General features: G+C 53.7%; 1 protein-coding gene across 1 annotated transcript in view; it reads left to right on the top strand.

Moving 5' to 3' along the window:
* Nucleotides 1-17,702, top strand: part of BCORL1 (BCL6 corepressor-like 1) — a 19,650-nt gene extending 1,948 nt beyond the window's left edge. The window contains 12 exon segments of the mRNA XM_009331998.1: nt 1,088-1,178; nt 1,450-4,026; nt 4,343-4,508; nt 4,754-4,834; nt 4,993-5,415; nt 8,170-8,399; nt 8,512-8,718; nt 8,808-8,974; nt 9,155-9,300; nt 10,245-10,322; nt 15,045-15,198; nt 17,367-17,702. Of these exon segments, the coding sequence (XP_009330273.1) occupies nt 1,088-1,178; nt 1,450-4,026; nt 4,343-4,508; nt 4,754-4,834; nt 4,993-5,415; nt 8,170-8,399; nt 8,512-8,718; nt 8,808-8,974; nt 9,155-9,300; nt 10,245-10,322; nt 15,045-15,198; nt 17,367-17,643 (4,597 nt within the window). The 3' untranslated portion in view covers nt 17,644-17,702.
* The last annotated feature ends 155 nt before the right edge of the window (nt 17,703-17,857 follow it).

The raw sequence follows: 17,857 nt of genomic DNA, 5'->3' as shown, positions 1-17,857 counted from the left end.
TAGGGGGGCCCAAGGAGAAAGCTTCCTCCCATAGCTTGTGTCTGTTGCTTTGTTGTGAAAGCCTGGGAGGTAGGGGAGCAACTCCAGAAGAAATCACGTCATCAGCAGAAACTAAACTCGAGCTGTTTTATCCTGGCACCAGCAGCTTGTCCAAATGACCCTTAAAGACCAGAGAGTCGTCACCGGGTAAATACTGCCGTGGCAGGAGTGTCCCGGGGCAGGGCACTGAACACAGGAGCGCTGCTGCCTGTCCAGTCTTCTCACAGACCACAAGGACAGCTGTCTTCTCAGTGCGCCCCAGTTCCGTGGAGTTCACAGTCCTTATCCTGAATTTAGGCTTTCCGCTCAGGAGCTGTCTTCCAAAGAGAAAGGGTCAAACGTGCAGGCCAGCAGGACATTGCACGCCGGGGTGGCTGCAGACACCCGCTGCTCCCGTCACGGACAGCTTGAGCCTGAAGAGCTTTGGCGCTGGAGGGAGATCTCCACCTGAGGCTGGAGGAGAGCAGCAGGGCTGGGCTGGGAAGTCCCAGGGCAGGGAGTGAGCGTGGCTGGGAGACGGAGGAACGGGAACGAGGAAGTGCCTGTGGAAGAAGAGACAAGCAGGATGGGGCTCAGAGGAGGATGGGACTGGAAACGTGTGGTGGGGCAGAACGGGAAGCGGAGGGGACAGGAGCGGGTGTGTGGAGCTGGGCTGTGACGCAGCGCAGTCAGGGAGGGCTGGCCTGGCCTGTGGTGAGACCTGGGGGGGTCAAAATGGCCGTGGGTAAGGAAGGTGCACAGAGCTGCTGAGCCATTGTCAGGCCTGTAGGAGCTGTAGGGTAAGCATTTATGTGTGAGGAGGTGCTATCCAGCGGGCAGAGCTCCGGGAGGGGGAGGAATGCAGTGGACAGGAGTGCTCCTCACCCCCTCAGTCTGCAGTGGCCAGTACCCGCCATGTAACATGTGATGACGAGGAGCTGGTTACCTGAAGCAGGCACGCTTCTTCAGGCTGCCAGCTGCTCTGCTGTCCCATGCGGGGACAGGGAGGGGTAGGATGCTGGGATGGTATCCTGGGGTTTCATAATGCTGTGTCTTGTTCCTTGGCTAGGAGAGCCCCCCTTTCTGATGAAGAGTCTAAAACGAGCAGCTCCCAGCACTTGGGGTCTCAAGAGTTTTGCGTCAGCAGCAGCCTTTCCAAGGTGAGCTCCTTCTGTGCATGTCTGGGTCCAAGAAGGCCTTTCCCTGACGGAACAGGCCAAGCAAGAGCATCTACCCTAACGGGTCCCGTGGGCTCCTTCTCGAGAGGGGTGCACCTAGGTGCAGTAAGGGCAAAACAGCGCTCTAGTTCAGCAAGAGCTGTTTGCCACTTCTGCCTCTGTGTTGTTGGGGGGGCTAGAGAGAAGGTCCTGCCTGCTTCGCTGGGAGCCACTTGCACAGCTCTCAGAAACACCTTCTCCCTTCTTGTTGCAGGTGGAGCTCACAGCAGTCAGTGGTGGTGGCAGCAGTGCCCAGGGGCTGGATGCTGATGGCAAGGTGGAGGAAAAGCTTGGGCCCAAACTGGAAGAGCAGCCACCTGATCCCAACCCAAACCCAGAGTGTGCGGGAAAGACTGTGAAAGATGATGCCCTGGGCCCTCTGGCAAGCCAGGGGGATGGCAGAGGGCAGGAGCCCGCAATCCCCAGAACTGCCGAGCAGGAGAGCAGTGGTGCTGATGCTGCCTGGACACCTGCAGATCCTCACAGTGACAAGCAGGCTGATGCTCCTCCAGCCTGCTCCGTGGCTCCAGAGATCGAGCCTGCCGGGAAGGAGAAAACCACCCCAAGCACTGGAGCACAAGGGCCAGGCGTGCTGGCAGAAGGGACATTGTCTGTGGTCGTCTCCAGCTGCAACACCTCTGCCTCCACTCCTGCTACTTTTACTTTGAACAGAGTGTGCTTTCCCACATCTCAGGCCCCTGCTATGCAAAAAATGCCCCTGTCCTTTCAGGCTGGGGCAGTTCTGAGCCCGAGCCAGTCGCTGGTGTACATCCCACCACCCAGCTGCGGGCAGCCGCTCAGCGTGGCTACACTTCCAGCCACCTTGGGGGTCTCCTCCACGCTCACCCTCCCTGTCCTGCCTTCCTACCTACACGAGCGTTGCCTGCCGGGCATTATCGCTTCCCCAGAGTTGCGCTCCTACCCCTACACCTTCTCCGTCACCAGACCCTTGGCTTCAGACGCCAAAGTGGTGTCTGTGGAGGTGAATCAGCTTAGCTGCCCTTCGCCCTCAGGCGGAAGCGGTGCCCAGGCTGCTGCCGAGGGCGCTCCCCCGTCCACCGCTGGCCCTTCCCTCTCATCCAGCTAGCCTCCGCTGGCAGCATCGTGTGGGAGCGCTGCTCCCTCTTCTGGCACTGGTGCGCATGCCAGAGCCCCGGCCGCTCCCGAGCCGCACGCACCGGGGGCTGCCACTTCACTCTCTCCTCTGAAGTCCCCTCCACAGCTAGAGCGTGAGATGGTCTCCTCTCCAGAGTGCAGCGAGATGCCTCTCGATCTCTCCTCCAAGTCCAATCGTCAGAAACTGCCTCCACCCAGTCAACGCAAAACACCTCCTATGCCCATCCTCACACCCGTGCACACCAGCGGCAAAGCGCTTCTCACCACGGTCTTGTCCAAGTCCCAGCGCGCGGCCCAGACTACGGGCAGCAGCGTCACCTCATGTCTTGGCACCACCCCTCCCTTAGTCATCTTCCCCGAGTTCCTGCGCAACGGTGAGCAGGGCTCCTGGGTGAAGAACACCACGCTCATCAGCACCATTCCAGGCACCTACGTTGGCGTTGCCAACCCGGTGCCTGCCTCGCTGCTGCTCAGCAAGGACCCTGGTGTGAGCTTCAGCAGGGACCCGCGCCACCTTCCCAAGCAGGAGCCTATTTCTATCATCGATCAGGGAGAGCCTCGCAGCGCTGGGGGTCCCTGTGGGAAGAAAGCCAGCCAGGTCAGCACAGAAGGACAGCAGGATCCTGCCAGGAGACTTCTTCATGGCAGAGTTGCTCCAGGAGCTCCTTTGTGTCAGTCCAAGGACATCTCCACCTGGAATCCCGGCCAGGGAAGTGTATACCCACGATGCCCTGTGAATGGAAAACCTTCCAATCCTCAGCTTCTGCCTCTTGGCTGGTCTCCTTATCATCAAACTCCCCTGCTTTCAATTGGCATCTCCACAGCAGGGCAGCTGCCCCCAAACCAGAATAGCTCCTGCAAGCCAGCTGGTGCAGGTGAGCTCCCGACATTCCCAAGCGTGCAGCCCACAGAGTCCAGCACAGCCACCCAGAGCCTGCCCGAGGGGCTGCCCAGGCTCCCACCTCAGGAACGGGAAGCTGCAGCCAAGAGCAAGAGCTGCCGGGCCTTGCCCAAGCTCTACGAGGAGCAGGCCAATCCAGTCCCTTCGGACGCGGGTCCATCTCTTCAGAACAGCGCTTTGGATGTGAAAGAAGGGAAGGGGAAGCTGGACAACCCTCAGAAGAGTCAAGAGTGTGATCAGCCAGAGGCTGACTCCAGTAAGGAGGGCAATGCACAGACTGAGGCTCCTCAGGGGAGCTGTAGCCTCAAACAGTTGGATGCAAGGCCTAAAAACCAAGTGTTAGCAGCATATTTGTCACACGATCTGCCCACGGCTGGGCAGCAGAGCCTGCGAATGATTTCAGAGGTGCCCACTGTGCCCACGGAGAGTCAACACAAGGAGCTGGGCTGCGAAGGCTCCCAGGAGCCACCAGCTGCAGAGCCCCTCCAGTGCGTCCGTCAGGTGGATCTGTGCAGGGTCAAGAAGGAGCGAGTGGAGTGTGACATGTCATTTACTTCTGTGACTTGCCTGCGAGCTGGGACTGCTCCCCAGGCCTTTGCTGAGGTCAAGCTCAAAGGAGCAGGCCAAATCAAGCAAGAGGGCAGCGTGCGCTGCAAGTCCAAGCGGCAGCATGATGGGGACGCCAGGCAGGCCCGCAAGAGACTGAAGTGCCAAGCCCAGGACGGCGAGGAGTCCCCGAGCAAATCGGGGAGCCGGAGTGTGCATGGCCGGAAGGTGAGTGGGACAGGCTGGGACTGTTGGGTAACGGCAAAGGTTAGCGGGTGAGGTTGGGGGTGATGAGTGAGCTCTCACAGGGGAGGGCAGCTGAGTGCACAGGGCTTTCCACCCGTGCTCTTTGGCATTACCTGGCAGTGGATTAATGTACCCGTGTCTGCAGGTTATCTAGAGAAAAAATGGATCTGGGGTGTCAAAAACGCTGGAGGGCTCCAGCATGATGAGTGGGAGACACCGTTTTGTCCCTCCTCCTTTGCTACTCCAGCTCAGTCAGTCGGCAGCTCAAGCTTCAGTCTGTTGTGCCCTCTATTCACAGTGGCGAAAACACCATGACAATCCGCATGAACTCAGCAAGCGAGAAGGCCGAGCCGGCCTGGGATCAGTGAAGGATCACAACAGCCTCAGGGTAAAGCGTAAGCGCAGGAGGCCAGCGAAGACGGAGTTCCCATCTCCGGCGCACCGCGGGGACAGCCACGAGGAAGGTACTCTTGTGTACGGCAATGTGTTCTTGTGGGGTCAGGCTGCAGCAGGTCCTGTCGCGCTGATGCCTGTGGGGCCAAACTGCTGCTCCCCTGAAGCTGAACAGCCTCTGGAGCTAGTGGCTTCCCATAGCGGGTTGGGATCCAAAACAGAGCTGCAGCGTGATGCTGGACTGCCCTTCCCAGGCCAGCAGACGTGGGTGCACAGATCTGTGGCATGTTTTCTCAAGGCTCAGTTTTCCCCACAGGTTACCTCGAGAAGAAGCCCAAGAACAACTTTCGGGATTTCATTCCGGTGGTGCTGAGCAGCCGGACGCGCAGTCAGTCAGGTGAGTTGGTGCCAGGGGACCCAGGTGGAAGTCCTGGGTGGACTGTGAGTGTTCCCCTGTTCAGCTGGCCTTGTGCCTGTCTTCTGTCCTGCCTTGCAGGGTTTTTCTTGTAGATACTCTTGGCTTTTTTGTCAGCTAGAAATCCCGCTTTCTTGCAGGAAGCGCCGCTGGCTCTTCTGCTGGCGTGACGGGAGAGTGTGATGTGACTGGTCAGGAGATTTTACCGTTGCTGGAGGAGAATCAGGAAGAAGAGGAGGAGGAAGAGGAGGAGGAGACATCCTTGAAACGTCGCAAGCTGCGAAAATCCCACAGGACATCACGCTATCACAGTCGCAGGGCCAGGGACAGGTCTCTGTCCGAGAGGAGCAGCTGTTACACGAGGAGGACCCGGGAGCTGCCCTGGAGAGTGGAATCACCCAGGCAGCTGTGGGAGCCCAATGAGGAGGAGGAAGATGACAGCCACATCAAAAGGAAGAAAAGGAGACGACAGAAAAGTCGGAAATACCAGACAGGGGAATATTTGACTGAGCGAGAGGAGGAGCGAGCGGGCTACCCCCACAGGAGGCGAAAATCCAAAGCAGGTACAATCTGGGAAGGGGTTTCTGGTAGCGGGCTGGGGATGACCATGGGTTTTTTCGTTTTATTGCTTTTTTTTTGTTCTGTGTGGGATTTTTTGGGGGGTTGTTTTTTGGGGTTGTTTTGTAATGATGAAACTCCATCATTATTAATGGCTTGATGTCCACAGCATGGGCCACCTCAATTGATCAGCTCTTCTTTCAAAAATACTTATCGTAAATTTCGGAGTAGGAAACAGCAGCTTATGTGGCTAATTAGATACTGATCTTACCCTCAGATTAAGACAAAGGGCATGGGAAAATGAGAATCGGAGGAGGTAGCACAGTGAAATATTTCTGGACAAGCATGGGCCCCTGGGAGTAGTGTTCAGCATTCCTGGCTAAAGCAGAGAGACATGGAGCCATCACAATCCAACTGGGCTTCTTTATGCTTTGTCTTGCTTTATTAAGGCAGCTTGCAAGCTTGCACCAGGGAGCACAAGGGCGAGAGGATTAACAAAGCTAGAGTGTCTGCAAGAGATGGAGGAATCCCCCTCTGTCGTTCCTATTTGCAGCTTTGCTAGGGGGAGAACGCTGTGCCACCTGCCTGTGTCCTGCTCACTGCTCTACCTCTGCTCTTGCGTTTTCTCCCGTGACTGCCCAGACCGTGTGGTCAAAACTAAATCTGTGATCTGCGTTTCCCTGAGGTTTAGCAGTCTCTGCGGTCCCTTCTCTCTGTCCGTGCAGGGACAGTTTGAGGCTGTTGGAAGTAAGGCTGGGATTCATCCCGCAGCGCACAGATGTCTCTGTGTGTGCTGACAGCTGGCTGGTAGCTTGTAGCTGTGTCCAAGTGTCCCACAGGTAACTTCTGTCAGGGTCGCAGCAGAGCATGTCCGAGCCACAGTGTTGGGGGAAGCACTTCTGCCAGCCCTCCATACGCTTGGGCCTTTCTCTTGGAGGTGATGTAGTGGATACGGACCTGTCTCCTTCTGCCACATTGGTGCTCAGATCGACAGTCCTCAGGAGAGGCTGAGATGCTGCTGAGGTGCTGTGAGAAGTAGTAGAGATGGCCGCTATCCTCCCACCAGCTGATCTCTCAAGCTACGTTTCGGCTCTGGCACAGTTTTACATGGTAAAAGTAAAGTTTCTGATGGGCTTCCTGGCAACTTCGCAGTTCAAGGGCGCTCTCGGACTGTCTCCCGCGGACGCCTGTTCCAAACAGAGCCTGAGAAGGAGGTTTGAGTGTAGCAGCATTTGGGAGGGTTTTTTCCAGGAGCTTTACCACGCATCTTAAGAGTGTCTGTCTTCTGTCCAGAAGCCAGTTTCCCTCAGGGACTGCTTGCTCAGCCCTCAGATAGGTGAGTTTCTGTATTTTGGATTCAGAAGTTGCAGCCTAGAGCCGTTGCTGGCTTTGGAGATGAGGACCTGGGCGTTACAGTGGCACTGTAAGCTGGCTGGCAGCCAGAGGGGGGACAGGGGGCCAGCCCACGTGTTTGGAGAAAGCAAAGTTTGAAAACCTTGGCCAAACCCATTTTTCTGTGCAAGATCCGTGGCCCCTGCTTCCTAGCAATAGCAAGACATAAATGGAAGTTGTGTGGTGTTGATGTGGAGAATCTAAAATCTCAGCATAACGTGGAAGCTGAAGATGCTGCTCCTGGAGACCTGCAAAACCTGCCTTGGTACTGGAGGCAGCAGTGTCCCTAACAGACGTAAAGTTTTGTTGCTGGAGTTTATCCTCTTGATCCCTTGAACTAACCCACTGGAGCATCTCCTAGCTGTTCACCTAGAAATGAAGCAAAGTCTTCGTTCCCAAACAAACTGCCCAAAGCTGTGGAGAGAGCCAGGCTTGAGAGACTCAGACTCTGCAAAGCTGTGTACAGATGCCTCCTCCGTCCTTTGGTCTGCACAGGGCTCTTCCTTTGTAACCTATTTTATTCCAGCACTGATCATCTGCGCAGAGGGAGGCGTATGGCATCGTACAAGTCCAGGCGGTTATTTGTTCACAGGGCTTTACTTTCTCGTTCCATACTTTGTTTTCCCGTTGCTGTTGTGCCCTTGCTACGGGATGTTGCTGTTTCAGGGAAGCAGAGCGCCTGTCCTTGCGCGATGCGCAGGGCTCCGTAATGAGCAACCCTGCAGCTCTGGATAATGCAAGGAAGAAAAGACTGGATTTCCCTTGAGGCATCCTGGTACTTCCTACCTGCATGTATATTAATTGAAACTTTAATGTGCTACTTAACTTAAGGGGAAGATGTGAGAGGGCAAGGCAGGGTCTGGTTTTGTAGGCAGCAAAACAATGACTGTTCACTGGCATCTTTAAGGGGATACCTCCTGCATTTTCTGTCTCTCAAGGGGTATCCCATGGGAGTCCTGCTCAGCCTTACAGGTAGGGGAGCGCACCGTATGGCAGCATGCAGTTACCAAACTACTGGGAAGCGTGCTGACAAGCTGGACTGTTTCGTACTGGATTCCCTGTCGGACCTAAGGAAAAGCCTTAGTCAGTTGTGTGCAAGCCCCAGCTCTCAGTAGGCTTGGCCTTTCCAGAGCAGGATGGCTGGCTGTCGTTTGGGCATCTTGTGTCCATGCTGAGCCCGTCCCTGATGGGTAGAATCTGCAGATTCACTCTGCTTTTACTTACTGGAGTGCCTCCGCCGTGGGTCTGGATTTCTGGATGAGCAGCCATCCAAGATGGGCAGTTTGGTTTGCCTGGTGGCAGAGATATGGGTTGCTGGCCTTCGGTGCTGTACCTACAGAAGCTCCTCATTCCTATTTCTCCTTTAGATTTTAGGTACCGGAAGCAGAAGGAGTCTGTGCAGGGTAAAGGCACAGAGCTACGACTGAGGAGCAGGCTTTCCCCATCCCCCCGAAAATCTCAAGGACGCCCAGACTTTCGGAATGGCTTTTTCCTGGAGCACTCAGACAGCTCTCCCGTCCAAGAAGAGCTAGAGAAACCATCAGGAAAACGCAAATGTAAAACCAAACACCTGGCAGGGATCTGTGACGAGGGGAAGGTATGGCTTAGGCTGATGAGGGGAACATGCATGGGGAGAAGAGAGAGAAGGGGACTCCTGTTAGTAAGCCATGGCCACGTGTGCCAAGGAGTTGCATTCCTTTCTTTTCCAGGGGAAAGGCTGCTGGAACCAGCCCAAAATGCACCCTCTGAAGAAGCCCCAGGACTTGTGGACACTTTGTAAGTCCCGTCGGGTCAGCCCAGGGAGTTCCCCCGAATTGCCGATGGCCCAGAACATTCCTCCTGGAGCTCGGCGGCTGATTGTGAACAAAAATGCAGGGGAGACCCTTCTGCAGCGAGCAGCTCGCCTGGGCTACAAGGTGAGTTTTGGTGCCTTTTGCTGCTTTGTCCCCTGCGCTGCCTTGTCTGCGTTTGTGTGTAACCAGGCCTGCAATGATCTTTCCTGTAGGATGTAGTGCTCTATTGCCTGCAGAAAAAGAGCAGTGACGTGAACCATCGTGACAACGCTGGCTACACAGCTCTGCACGAAGCCTGTGCACGAGGCTGGATCGACATCCTCCACATTCTGCTAGAGCACGGTGCCAACGTGAACTGCAGTGCGCAGGATGGCACAAGGCAAGCCAGTGAGAGGGGAGCACCTGGGGAAGCACTGAGAAGTGTGGGGGCAGGGAGCAGGGCATGTTTTTCAGGATGAGCTGTAGGTCATCACTAGATTTGTCTTAACCCAAAACAGAGCATTTGCTTTGCAAACTCTTCCAGTCCCTTCTTTTTCTGCCAATGCTTCTGTCCTTGCAGGCCTGTCCACGATGCAGTAGCAAATGACAACCTGGAAACCATGTGGCTTCTACTCTCCTATGGTGCTGATCCCACTCTGGCCACTTACTCTGGGCAGACAGCTGTGAAGCTGGCCACCAGTGAAGTGATGAAGCGCTTCCTTTCTGGTAGGTGCCAGGCCTGGGGGTGGCAGTGTTTCCATCCTTCCTATCTGGCAGCATACGGGACCAAAGCTGGCTGTCAAAGGGTTTAGAAGTGCTTGAGCAGCAGGTGACTGAATAATTTTAGCTCTGTCCTGTCGTGCGTGTGTGTTTTTACCACCCAATCTTTAATTATAGATTTGTATATTGTTTTCCAAATAAGATACAAGTCACTTTTCAGTCTTTAATATGCAAGGAGATGGCAATGCTGTGGTCACACAACTAAAGACAGTGCTGTGCATGAGGCGTGGAGACACTGTTCCACAGTTCCTGGTTCTACTGCTTAACCTAAGTGAACATAATTTTGCTGCCAAGTAATGATGCCTTCTACTCGAAAACAGCTCTGCCCAAATGCTGCCTGTCTGCCGTTGTTGGAAAGGACCATTTTGGATCCCTATGACCAAGAGTGAAGCGTGCCCACTTTCTGCGCTGTTTGTGTAGAAGCAAGATGAGTGTTGTGGCTTCTACACAACAGCAAGGAAGAGACAGCTAGAGTAGCGGTGGTTCCCAGATAGATAGAAAGCAGAAAATCTCCAGTGTTGAAGAAATCTTGTTTGCCAGCTGTCTGTCTGTGCTCTTCCAGGCTCAACTGAATATGCAGGTGTTGGAGATGTAATTTTGAACTCAAGACAACCCTAAGAACCTTTCTTTCCAACCTACTTAGTGTTGTCAGTTGTTTTCCTTTTTCAGCTTCTATTTCACGTCCTCAGGCCTGGGATCATGTTGTCCTCTCCTGAGTGAGGGTGCCCTTCTTGCAAGTTATGGGTCAGCTTTTGCCATAATGCCTGACTGCAAAGTGGGGAAAAGCAGCAGAGGTGAAGTGGCTCACCCAGGATCAATGGATATGCATGCCAGGATCATGCTTTGACCAGCAGATAAGCATTAACCCTCTCAATTTTTTTTTTCTTTAGATTACCTTTCGGATCTCCAGGGGCGCACTGACGGAGATCCTCGAACAGCATGGGACTTCTACAGCAGTTCTGTACTAGGTGAGTGCAGCCTATGCCGTTTCGTTTGCAGCAGCAGAGCAGAGAGAAGTAATGCTAGGTAACGACACATCATTCACTCAGGTCTGTCCATGTCCCTCCCAACTCACGTCTTAGATAGAGATCTTACCGTAATGCCACCTGCTGGGAGACGCTCCTGAAAGGGACTTTTTCTTTGGGAAGCTGCATGTGTGGATCCCTCCAAGAAGGCTGAACACAGCGTGCGAGACTAGACTCCAAGTGCTGCTGGTGATTCCTGAGGGTCTTTGGGTATGGATCCCAGAGCATGTTATCCTTGTCGCAGCTCTTGTTACTCCCCTACTAACCAGTCATCAAGATAAAACCAAGGAAGGCAGAGGACATACTTATCCCTTCAAGGTGTAGAAGTCTTGAACTTCCAGATTCCCAGAGCTGCCCATCCCTCTCCTCTGCTTTGGAGGGGAAGCATTCGTCCGGGACGAGGTCCTCTTCTTACAATGCCAGGCGTTTCCCAGTGAAGGCATGACTTGTACCTTTTACTGTCACTTCCTGAAAATTGTGGTTACCAGCTTAGAAGTGTTCATGAAACAATACAGGCACAAGGTCCACGAATTGTTCACCGTGTTGCTCCAGTTCCCCCAGGGTCCATGAATGAAGATGTTCTGGATCTAGCCGTGGGCCTGTGGCAGACTGCAGAGTCCCTCCCAACCACTTCTGAGACAGCAGATCATCACTCTCAAGCCCTTCAAAAAGACTTGGATTATTTACACTGGCGAGCTAAAAGGCTGTTGATTTTAGTTGCTCACCTCCGTCACTTCCGACATCCTTCTAGAAATGAAAAAAATCAGATAGGTATGGAAGGGTGCTATTGGTAGGGGACTTATCCTTGGAGGACCCTGATGTCTATTCATTTCAGAACAGAAGAAATTCTGTACTCCTAAGAACGCTTTGTTCGTAGACTTTCGCACCTCAGGCATGCCAAGGAAACTGTTCAAACCACAGCCGCCTTCCTCTGAATTTCTCACGCTTGAAGCTATCACAGTTCTTTAAGAAGAAGCCTCTTTACCACAAGAAAAATAGCTATTCTTTGACTGTAATATTTTTAAAGTAAAGATATTACCCCTTTCGATTTATCCCTGATTCCCACTTGGATTTCTCTGATAAACAAGGAAGGAAAATTGTGTGTGGTTTTGTGGGTAGGGGAGCTTGATTCTCTTCGGTTACTACAGCACGCCGAGTTCTTGGTTACCCAGAGAGCTTATGTGCTTGAGTTCTAGTATCTGCTTATGTCCCGTTCATCAGTGTCCTTTCCTCTTGAAGATCCTGGCATGGGGTTGTAGACTGCCAGTTCTCATACCCTCTAGGAGACCCGCTGCCACACACAAGTAATTTAGAAATGTGCCATCTTGTTTTTCATATACCCTAATGCCTGAAGTGAAACGAGTGGATCTTGGAAAAGCAAGCCGATTGTGTTGCGTTCAAATTAGCTGCTTGTTTCAGTTCTTTCATTTCCATATCCCTCGGCTTGTCGTGAAAAATCTTGTCTTGCATCATGCCTTCCCACATTTCTGTCCTTCACCACTGCAGGCAAAAAGAAAGGGATTATTTTTTTCAGTAAGCAAACCATCACTGACTCTTTTGGTGTTTCTTGGGGGGATGGAGGGGCATTGGGATGCCATCAGTGATGGCAGTTCACTGCTCACAGGGGCCTTGCAGAGACACTTGGCTAATGCATGGAAAATCTCCACAGAGCGTGCTGGGGACTGCACTTCTTTTCCTTCCCCTGGACCTTAGTCGAGCTTTTCAGAGTATTTCTTCATTTGAGGGTGGAAAAAGACTACCTTCTCTGTTAAACACATCCTACCTCTTCCAGTGGGACTTCACGCTAAACCCTGGCCACTGTGGATGTGTCTCTACTGGGTCTCCGTCATTCACATGGTGCCATCTGTCAGGTTTTGTCTTCCTTCTCTCCTGTGCTACCTGAAGTTGGTTAACAAGCCAGACAAATCCCACGTTGATCTGCCTGTACCCTTCCCTAGAAATGTCATTTCATCCTTGCTGCAGTGGAAAGATCCTTCCAGTGTTGGTTGGGCCAAAGCTTGCATCTCAGGTGCTTCAGACTTTAACAGGTACCTCTGCACAGCACTTGGGAGAACATAGGTTCCTCCCAGACATGAGAGTGGTGATCCCTGGAGAAATGTCAGCTACACAAAGTGTTCTGAAACCCCATGGCTTTTGTCTTGCTTGTGGGCTATTTTCTGTTTCTGTCTCGGAGAGAGGACAGCAGAGATCCCAAGCTGAAGCACGGCCGCGCTGCTGTCAGAGGGTCAGTCACACTGCCCCTCCTTTCGCCCCTCTGCGCGGAGCATTCCCAGTGCTGCCCTTGACGCTGCCTTCGGGAGGCTGCGTGGCAAGTTGCGGCAAGGAACTAACCCAGCTGGGAAGTAATCCTTTATCCTGCCAGGTCTGTTTTCAGCGGGCACAGAAGGGGACCTTCCTTTTCATCCACACCTAGATCAGCTTACAGCAGTAGTGAAATGGCAGTGTTAGACCATTGTCACATGTCTTTGCCAGGCACTACTGCAGGACACTGCCTGAGCCGGCAAGGAAGAGCAAGATGCCCAAACCTGAGACAAGGGCTGGTTTCTTTACAGTGGCGCTTACTGAGTGTTTTGAAATGGGCCCTTTTGGCTCAGTTACCTTCAGCAGTCACCTTGGGTCAGCAGGAGCAGATACTCCCCAGGGCAGGGAAGTACCTGGGTCTGCTCTGGAGTAACTGAGCTGCTCCCGGCTGTCACAGGCAGCAAACCATCTCAGCAGAAAACAGTTCTCCTCCTTCAGTGGTTCAGTCCTCCAAAGTTTCCCTTTCCATCAGATCCACCAGCTGAAGCAGAAAACATTGCATGTCCCTCAGGGTGGAGGAGAAGTCTCAGGCTCCTGCTTGATCTGTTTCTATTCTTTGAGGCAGGAATGTTGTCTACATTTTCCTTTTGGTCTGCAAATCTCTGGGGGCCAAAAGATAATGAGAAAAGCCAGGGTGTGGGATCTCTGAGGTCCGAGTATGGTAAAGTCATCAGCGTCTTGCACTTTGTGCTACTGTAGTTCCAGACACGAAGTCCCACTCCAGGGTTTTGTCCTACACCTGGGACTAGCATCGTTGCGCCTGATTGTCTCCCTGTTACTCTGCGGTTGTACAGGATGTTCCTGTTCTTGTCGCAGCCTTCACTTGGGCTAGCAGAGAGGACTGAGTGAGAAGAGTTTTCAGGATAGACGTTGGACCATATCGTTGCCACATTAAATGCATTTAATTCTTTTTTCCTGGGTTGCTCAAGAAATTTGAGTTTTTTCAGTGATGGCACCTGAGCTTTGCCTAGCAGTGATATCAGACCAATATTCATGTAACTTATTTTTGTCCTATTCTACAATAAGTTTTGAAGATTTAAGCACTCTGTTTTTCTGTTTCTTAGGGATTTTTTTTTTTTTTTTCCTTGCCAGGACTAAGAAATTATTTCTTTTTTTTTCTTGAGACGCTGTTTGAGCCCATGTCTCCTGTCATCTGCTGTTCTTTCTCTATTAAAATAACATTCTTGCTGGGTGCTGCGTTTATTCGTAGAGCAGTATGGTGCGTGGAGCTTTCTCATGCAGCACACCGTAAGATTTTTTTGCAGACTTTTCTGTCGTGCGTGGTGTTGAACTTTTGCATGATTGGTTTATTTGCTCACCAGCACATTTGGTCTGACTTCTCTCTGTAGAATCTAAACTCTATTTTCTGGAAGTTTTTGGAGTTATACTGTATTATCTCATCAGGACAAAACCACTCTGCAAACCCGAGACTATTCATACCTCTTAATAATAAAATCCAGGCAGCAAGCTGTTTTTCAACAGGTGCTTTTCAGATTGGTGAATAGTAAATTTAACTGTCCTTAAATGGTTTATGGATCAAGTGTGTTCCATCTCCTGTGGAAGCAAATGCTGCTGGAGCTCAGATACCTCCTGGAACAGACAGCTTCAAGCCAGAAATCTGCGGGGCTGATTCTCTGAAGTCATGCTTATCGTTGTTTGGTTGTATTAGTCTCTAGATCTGCCGCGCAGTTTGGTGGCACAGCCTTGCAGTCCTTATTTAGACACAGCTGCTGGCACGCACCTCTAGGTAACCTGCTGACAGTTGTCGAGAGTGGGATCTGGGTGGAGAAGTGCTCAGCGAGCAGAGCGCAGTGCCTTCCTTTATAGGATCTGCGCAGACAAAGCATCCCGTACATCCACCTCCTTCCTCTCCGGCGCAGGTTCTTCCCAGGCTGAGGACAGCTGTGCCGGCAAAGGGGAGGGGGCTGAGGCTGTTTCGGGGAGAGTCTGGGGATCAGCGTGTGGTTGACCCAAGAAAAGATTGCCAGTGGAAGTGGCTCATTCTGCAAGCAGGCAGTGCCTCGTCTCACGCGCGGGATCAGTGTAAACCTGAAGGTTGCTGCTATGACATAAGATGTTCTTTCTACCTGACCCGGTCACCGGGTGGAGTCTCGCTGTGCAGCGCAGCCAGCGCTCAGTCAGAGTTTCTCTGAGGCGAGGGGCTGGAAGGAGAGCAGGAGGAGCCCCTGGGACTTGGCTCTTGAAGTTGCTGTGACGTGGGAAGGTGCACACGAGATTGGGGTGGCAGCTGGTCCAGCCGGGCAGAGCTGTTCCCCAGGGAGGGATGAGCACTGGCTGGTGTGAAACTGCGAGCAATGCCAACGTCTGTTTTGCTTGTTGCAGAGGGGAAAGACAGCATTGGATGCGATCTTCTGCTCAACCCTCCAGGAAGTTCAGACCAGGAGGAAGAGGAGCAAGAAGCAGACAACTTCATGTTTGAGTTCTCAGACAAGCCACTGCTTCCCAGCTATAACCTCCAAGTGTCAGTCTCTCGGGGGTGAGTGTCTTTTTCTGGAGCAGAGAGCATTTGGGTGACATTAATGCTGGGGTGGAGGGGGAGCGCACAGAACAGAGCCCTTGAACTCGTGAGGATAGCAGCAGTACGAGAAAGCCTTAGGCTGTCCTCCAGGTGAGGGATAACATGAGATCTTCATATATGGAGAATTCATGCCTGCCTGAGAAACTTTGAGAGCCCAAGCTGACTGCGTGCTAAGGAGACAGGCCATATAGAGTTGCGCTTGTGTCCTGTAGATCTCAAAGCGCTCCTCCAAAGGAGTAGATACCTTTATCCCTCTTCTGCAGCTAGAGACACGGAGGAATGGAGCTATTGCAGCTTCCCCAGGAGGAGCAAATTGCTGCTGCTGAGGCAGTAACGTGCCTCTTGTGGCACGCTCCCCATCATACACCGTCTCACGATGAAGCATTGCATAGTCTCAGAAAATGTGAGTGTAGAAACCACGCTTTGTAAGCCCCAAGTCAGAGAAGCAAGTGGAAGATGCAGGGTAAGATGGAATTCGTTTGACTGATTCTCAGAAGTCCACCTCTGAGGTGGTCACCTTGGTCTCTTGTTGCAGTCAGCAAAGACTTGACAGCAGGATTTATCCAGACGAGGGCAGGGGTGAACATCAGGCTGAGATGAACCGCTGGGTGCAACCGATCAGCTCTCCAGTCACTGTGGAGGAAGCTGGGGGGGGGCACTGAGATGGGCACTCCTGAAGTGTAGACATGCTTAGAGAAGTCCCAGCCTGGGATTCGTTGGCTGATGGCTGGCACAGCACAAAGCCTGTGAAGTCCTTCAGTCCCTGTTTCCTTCGTCTTGTGCCCCGGAGTTAATGAAAAGAGGAGAAAGACTGAGGGACTACAGGTGACGGAGACCTATACATGGGGGAACCAAGCAAGGAAAGACCCCCTTGGTTTAAGAAAGGACTTTGTTTTAAAACAAAACCGAGAAGCAGCACAGGTAAAGCCAAAAAGATATTTGTTTTTGTGTCGGCTGTCCGGTGCCTGCTGTTCTGTACCACGGGTGGTCACAGCCCCGGCATCCCAGTCACAGACGGCAGCACGTCAGTCACTTCAGCTCCTTGAGGTTAAGAGCAGTTTGTGTGTATCTTAGGTGATTATTTTCCTTCAAATCAGGATTAGAGATACTGGGTTGAAGGCAGGGCCTTGCAGGAACACAGTCAGTGTCCGGAGATTTGCGGCTCCCGGGGTCCCGCTCCTCGTGTTCCTGCAGAGCTCTGGCTGTGCGACGGCAGGGGAAGCACCGCTGCATCGCTTGGGACAGACCCGTCCGTCCTCAGTGAGCAGGAGGGTGTAGTCAGGGGTCTCCCCAAGTGCGATCCCGCTGCACGGCCAGACGCGTTCTGCTGCCGTGCGGTGTCCCTGTGCCGTGCCCGTCAGGAAGCCTCCCTCTCTTCTCCCTCTGTTGTTGCTCCTAGCCCCATTTTCCTCCAGCGATGGTCAGCAGCAGCTTGCATTGATGGGTCTGAGTAGATTGTTTCCCCTCCACCATGGGGAAGGCTAAATCGGGTCACAGCAGTGGAGCGGTCCTCCCTTCTCCACCTCCTGTGACACCGTGGCTATTGCGTTTGCTTGGACTGCAGCGGGGGGGGGAGAAAGGCGACTTGGAAGAGGCAGCGACAAAAGTGCTACTTCTCTGTTTAGCGAATTTCCGAGCCTGCCAATTTCTGCCCAGCCAGAGGGACAAGTACAGCGCCCAGGAGAAATGGCCGGGCGGGAAATGGAGCCTCTGGTGTGGCTTATCGCTGGCTGGGGATGCTGCCGGGACACCTTTTAAGGCGTGAGTTTCACACCAATGTCCCTGTCTTGCTTTGCGTGCTTTAAAAAGATGTGACCTGCAAAGCAGCGATCATCAAACCCAGGCGCGTCTGTGAGCCGAGGTCCCGTACGCGTGGTCTGTCCGGACCCTGCGGAGGAGGACCACGTGGAGAATAGTGCCTGGACCTCACCGGCAGCGCTGCGTCGAGGGGAGGGCCAGCGCGCCGGCAGCCGGGAGGCGGGGGGGGGGGGGGCGGGCCTGGACCTCCCCGGCAGCGCTGCGTCGAGGGGAGGGCCAGCGCGCCGGCAGCCGGGAGGCGGTGAGGTGGGCGACGTGCCTGCGGACCCCTCCGCCCCTAACCCGCCATCCTCTTGCCGTCCTCGCAGGCCCTGCAACTGGTTCCTCTTCTCCGACGTGCTCAAGCGGCTGAAGCTGTCCTCCCGCATATTCCAGGCCCGCTTCCCGCACTTGGAGATCGCCACGCTGCCCAAGGCGGAGTTCCAGCGCCAGGTCTCTCTCAGCCAGGTGCTGGCGCAGGAGGAGGTGCAGGAGAGCCCCGAGCCGGCGCAGGGCGCTGCAGAGACAGTGGAGCTGGTGCACTACGAGCCCGAGCTGCTGCAGCTGCTGGGTTCGGCGGTGGAGTACCAGGCCTGGAGCAGCTGACGGGGACAGATCGCTCCCTGCATCGCGAGGCAATAATAAGGACCAACGGGAAGCAGCCCTCTCAGCGCCAGCAGCAGGGACCCCAGCCTGTGGCCAGCCAGCCCTCCTCTCCTCGGGCTCTCCTCCAGCTGGGGAGAGAGGGCCCTTGCCTCCAAGGACTTCCCCGGGTCCCTTGGCGGCAAGCAGCGGCGGGTGGCGGCGCCACGCCCCCCCC

The sequence above is a fragment of the Pygoscelis adeliae genome, unplaced genomic scaffold (assembly GCF_000699105.1).
Source record: "Pygoscelis adeliae isolate BGI_AS28 unplaced genomic scaffold, ASM69910v1 Scaffold339, whole genome shotgun sequence".
Classification (NCBI taxonomy): domain Eukaryota; kingdom Metazoa; phylum Chordata; class Aves; order Sphenisciformes; family Spheniscidae; genus Pygoscelis; species Pygoscelis adeliae.
Note: the sequence above shows the minus strand (reverse complement) of the source record. Positions and strands in the feature narration are given on the sequence as shown.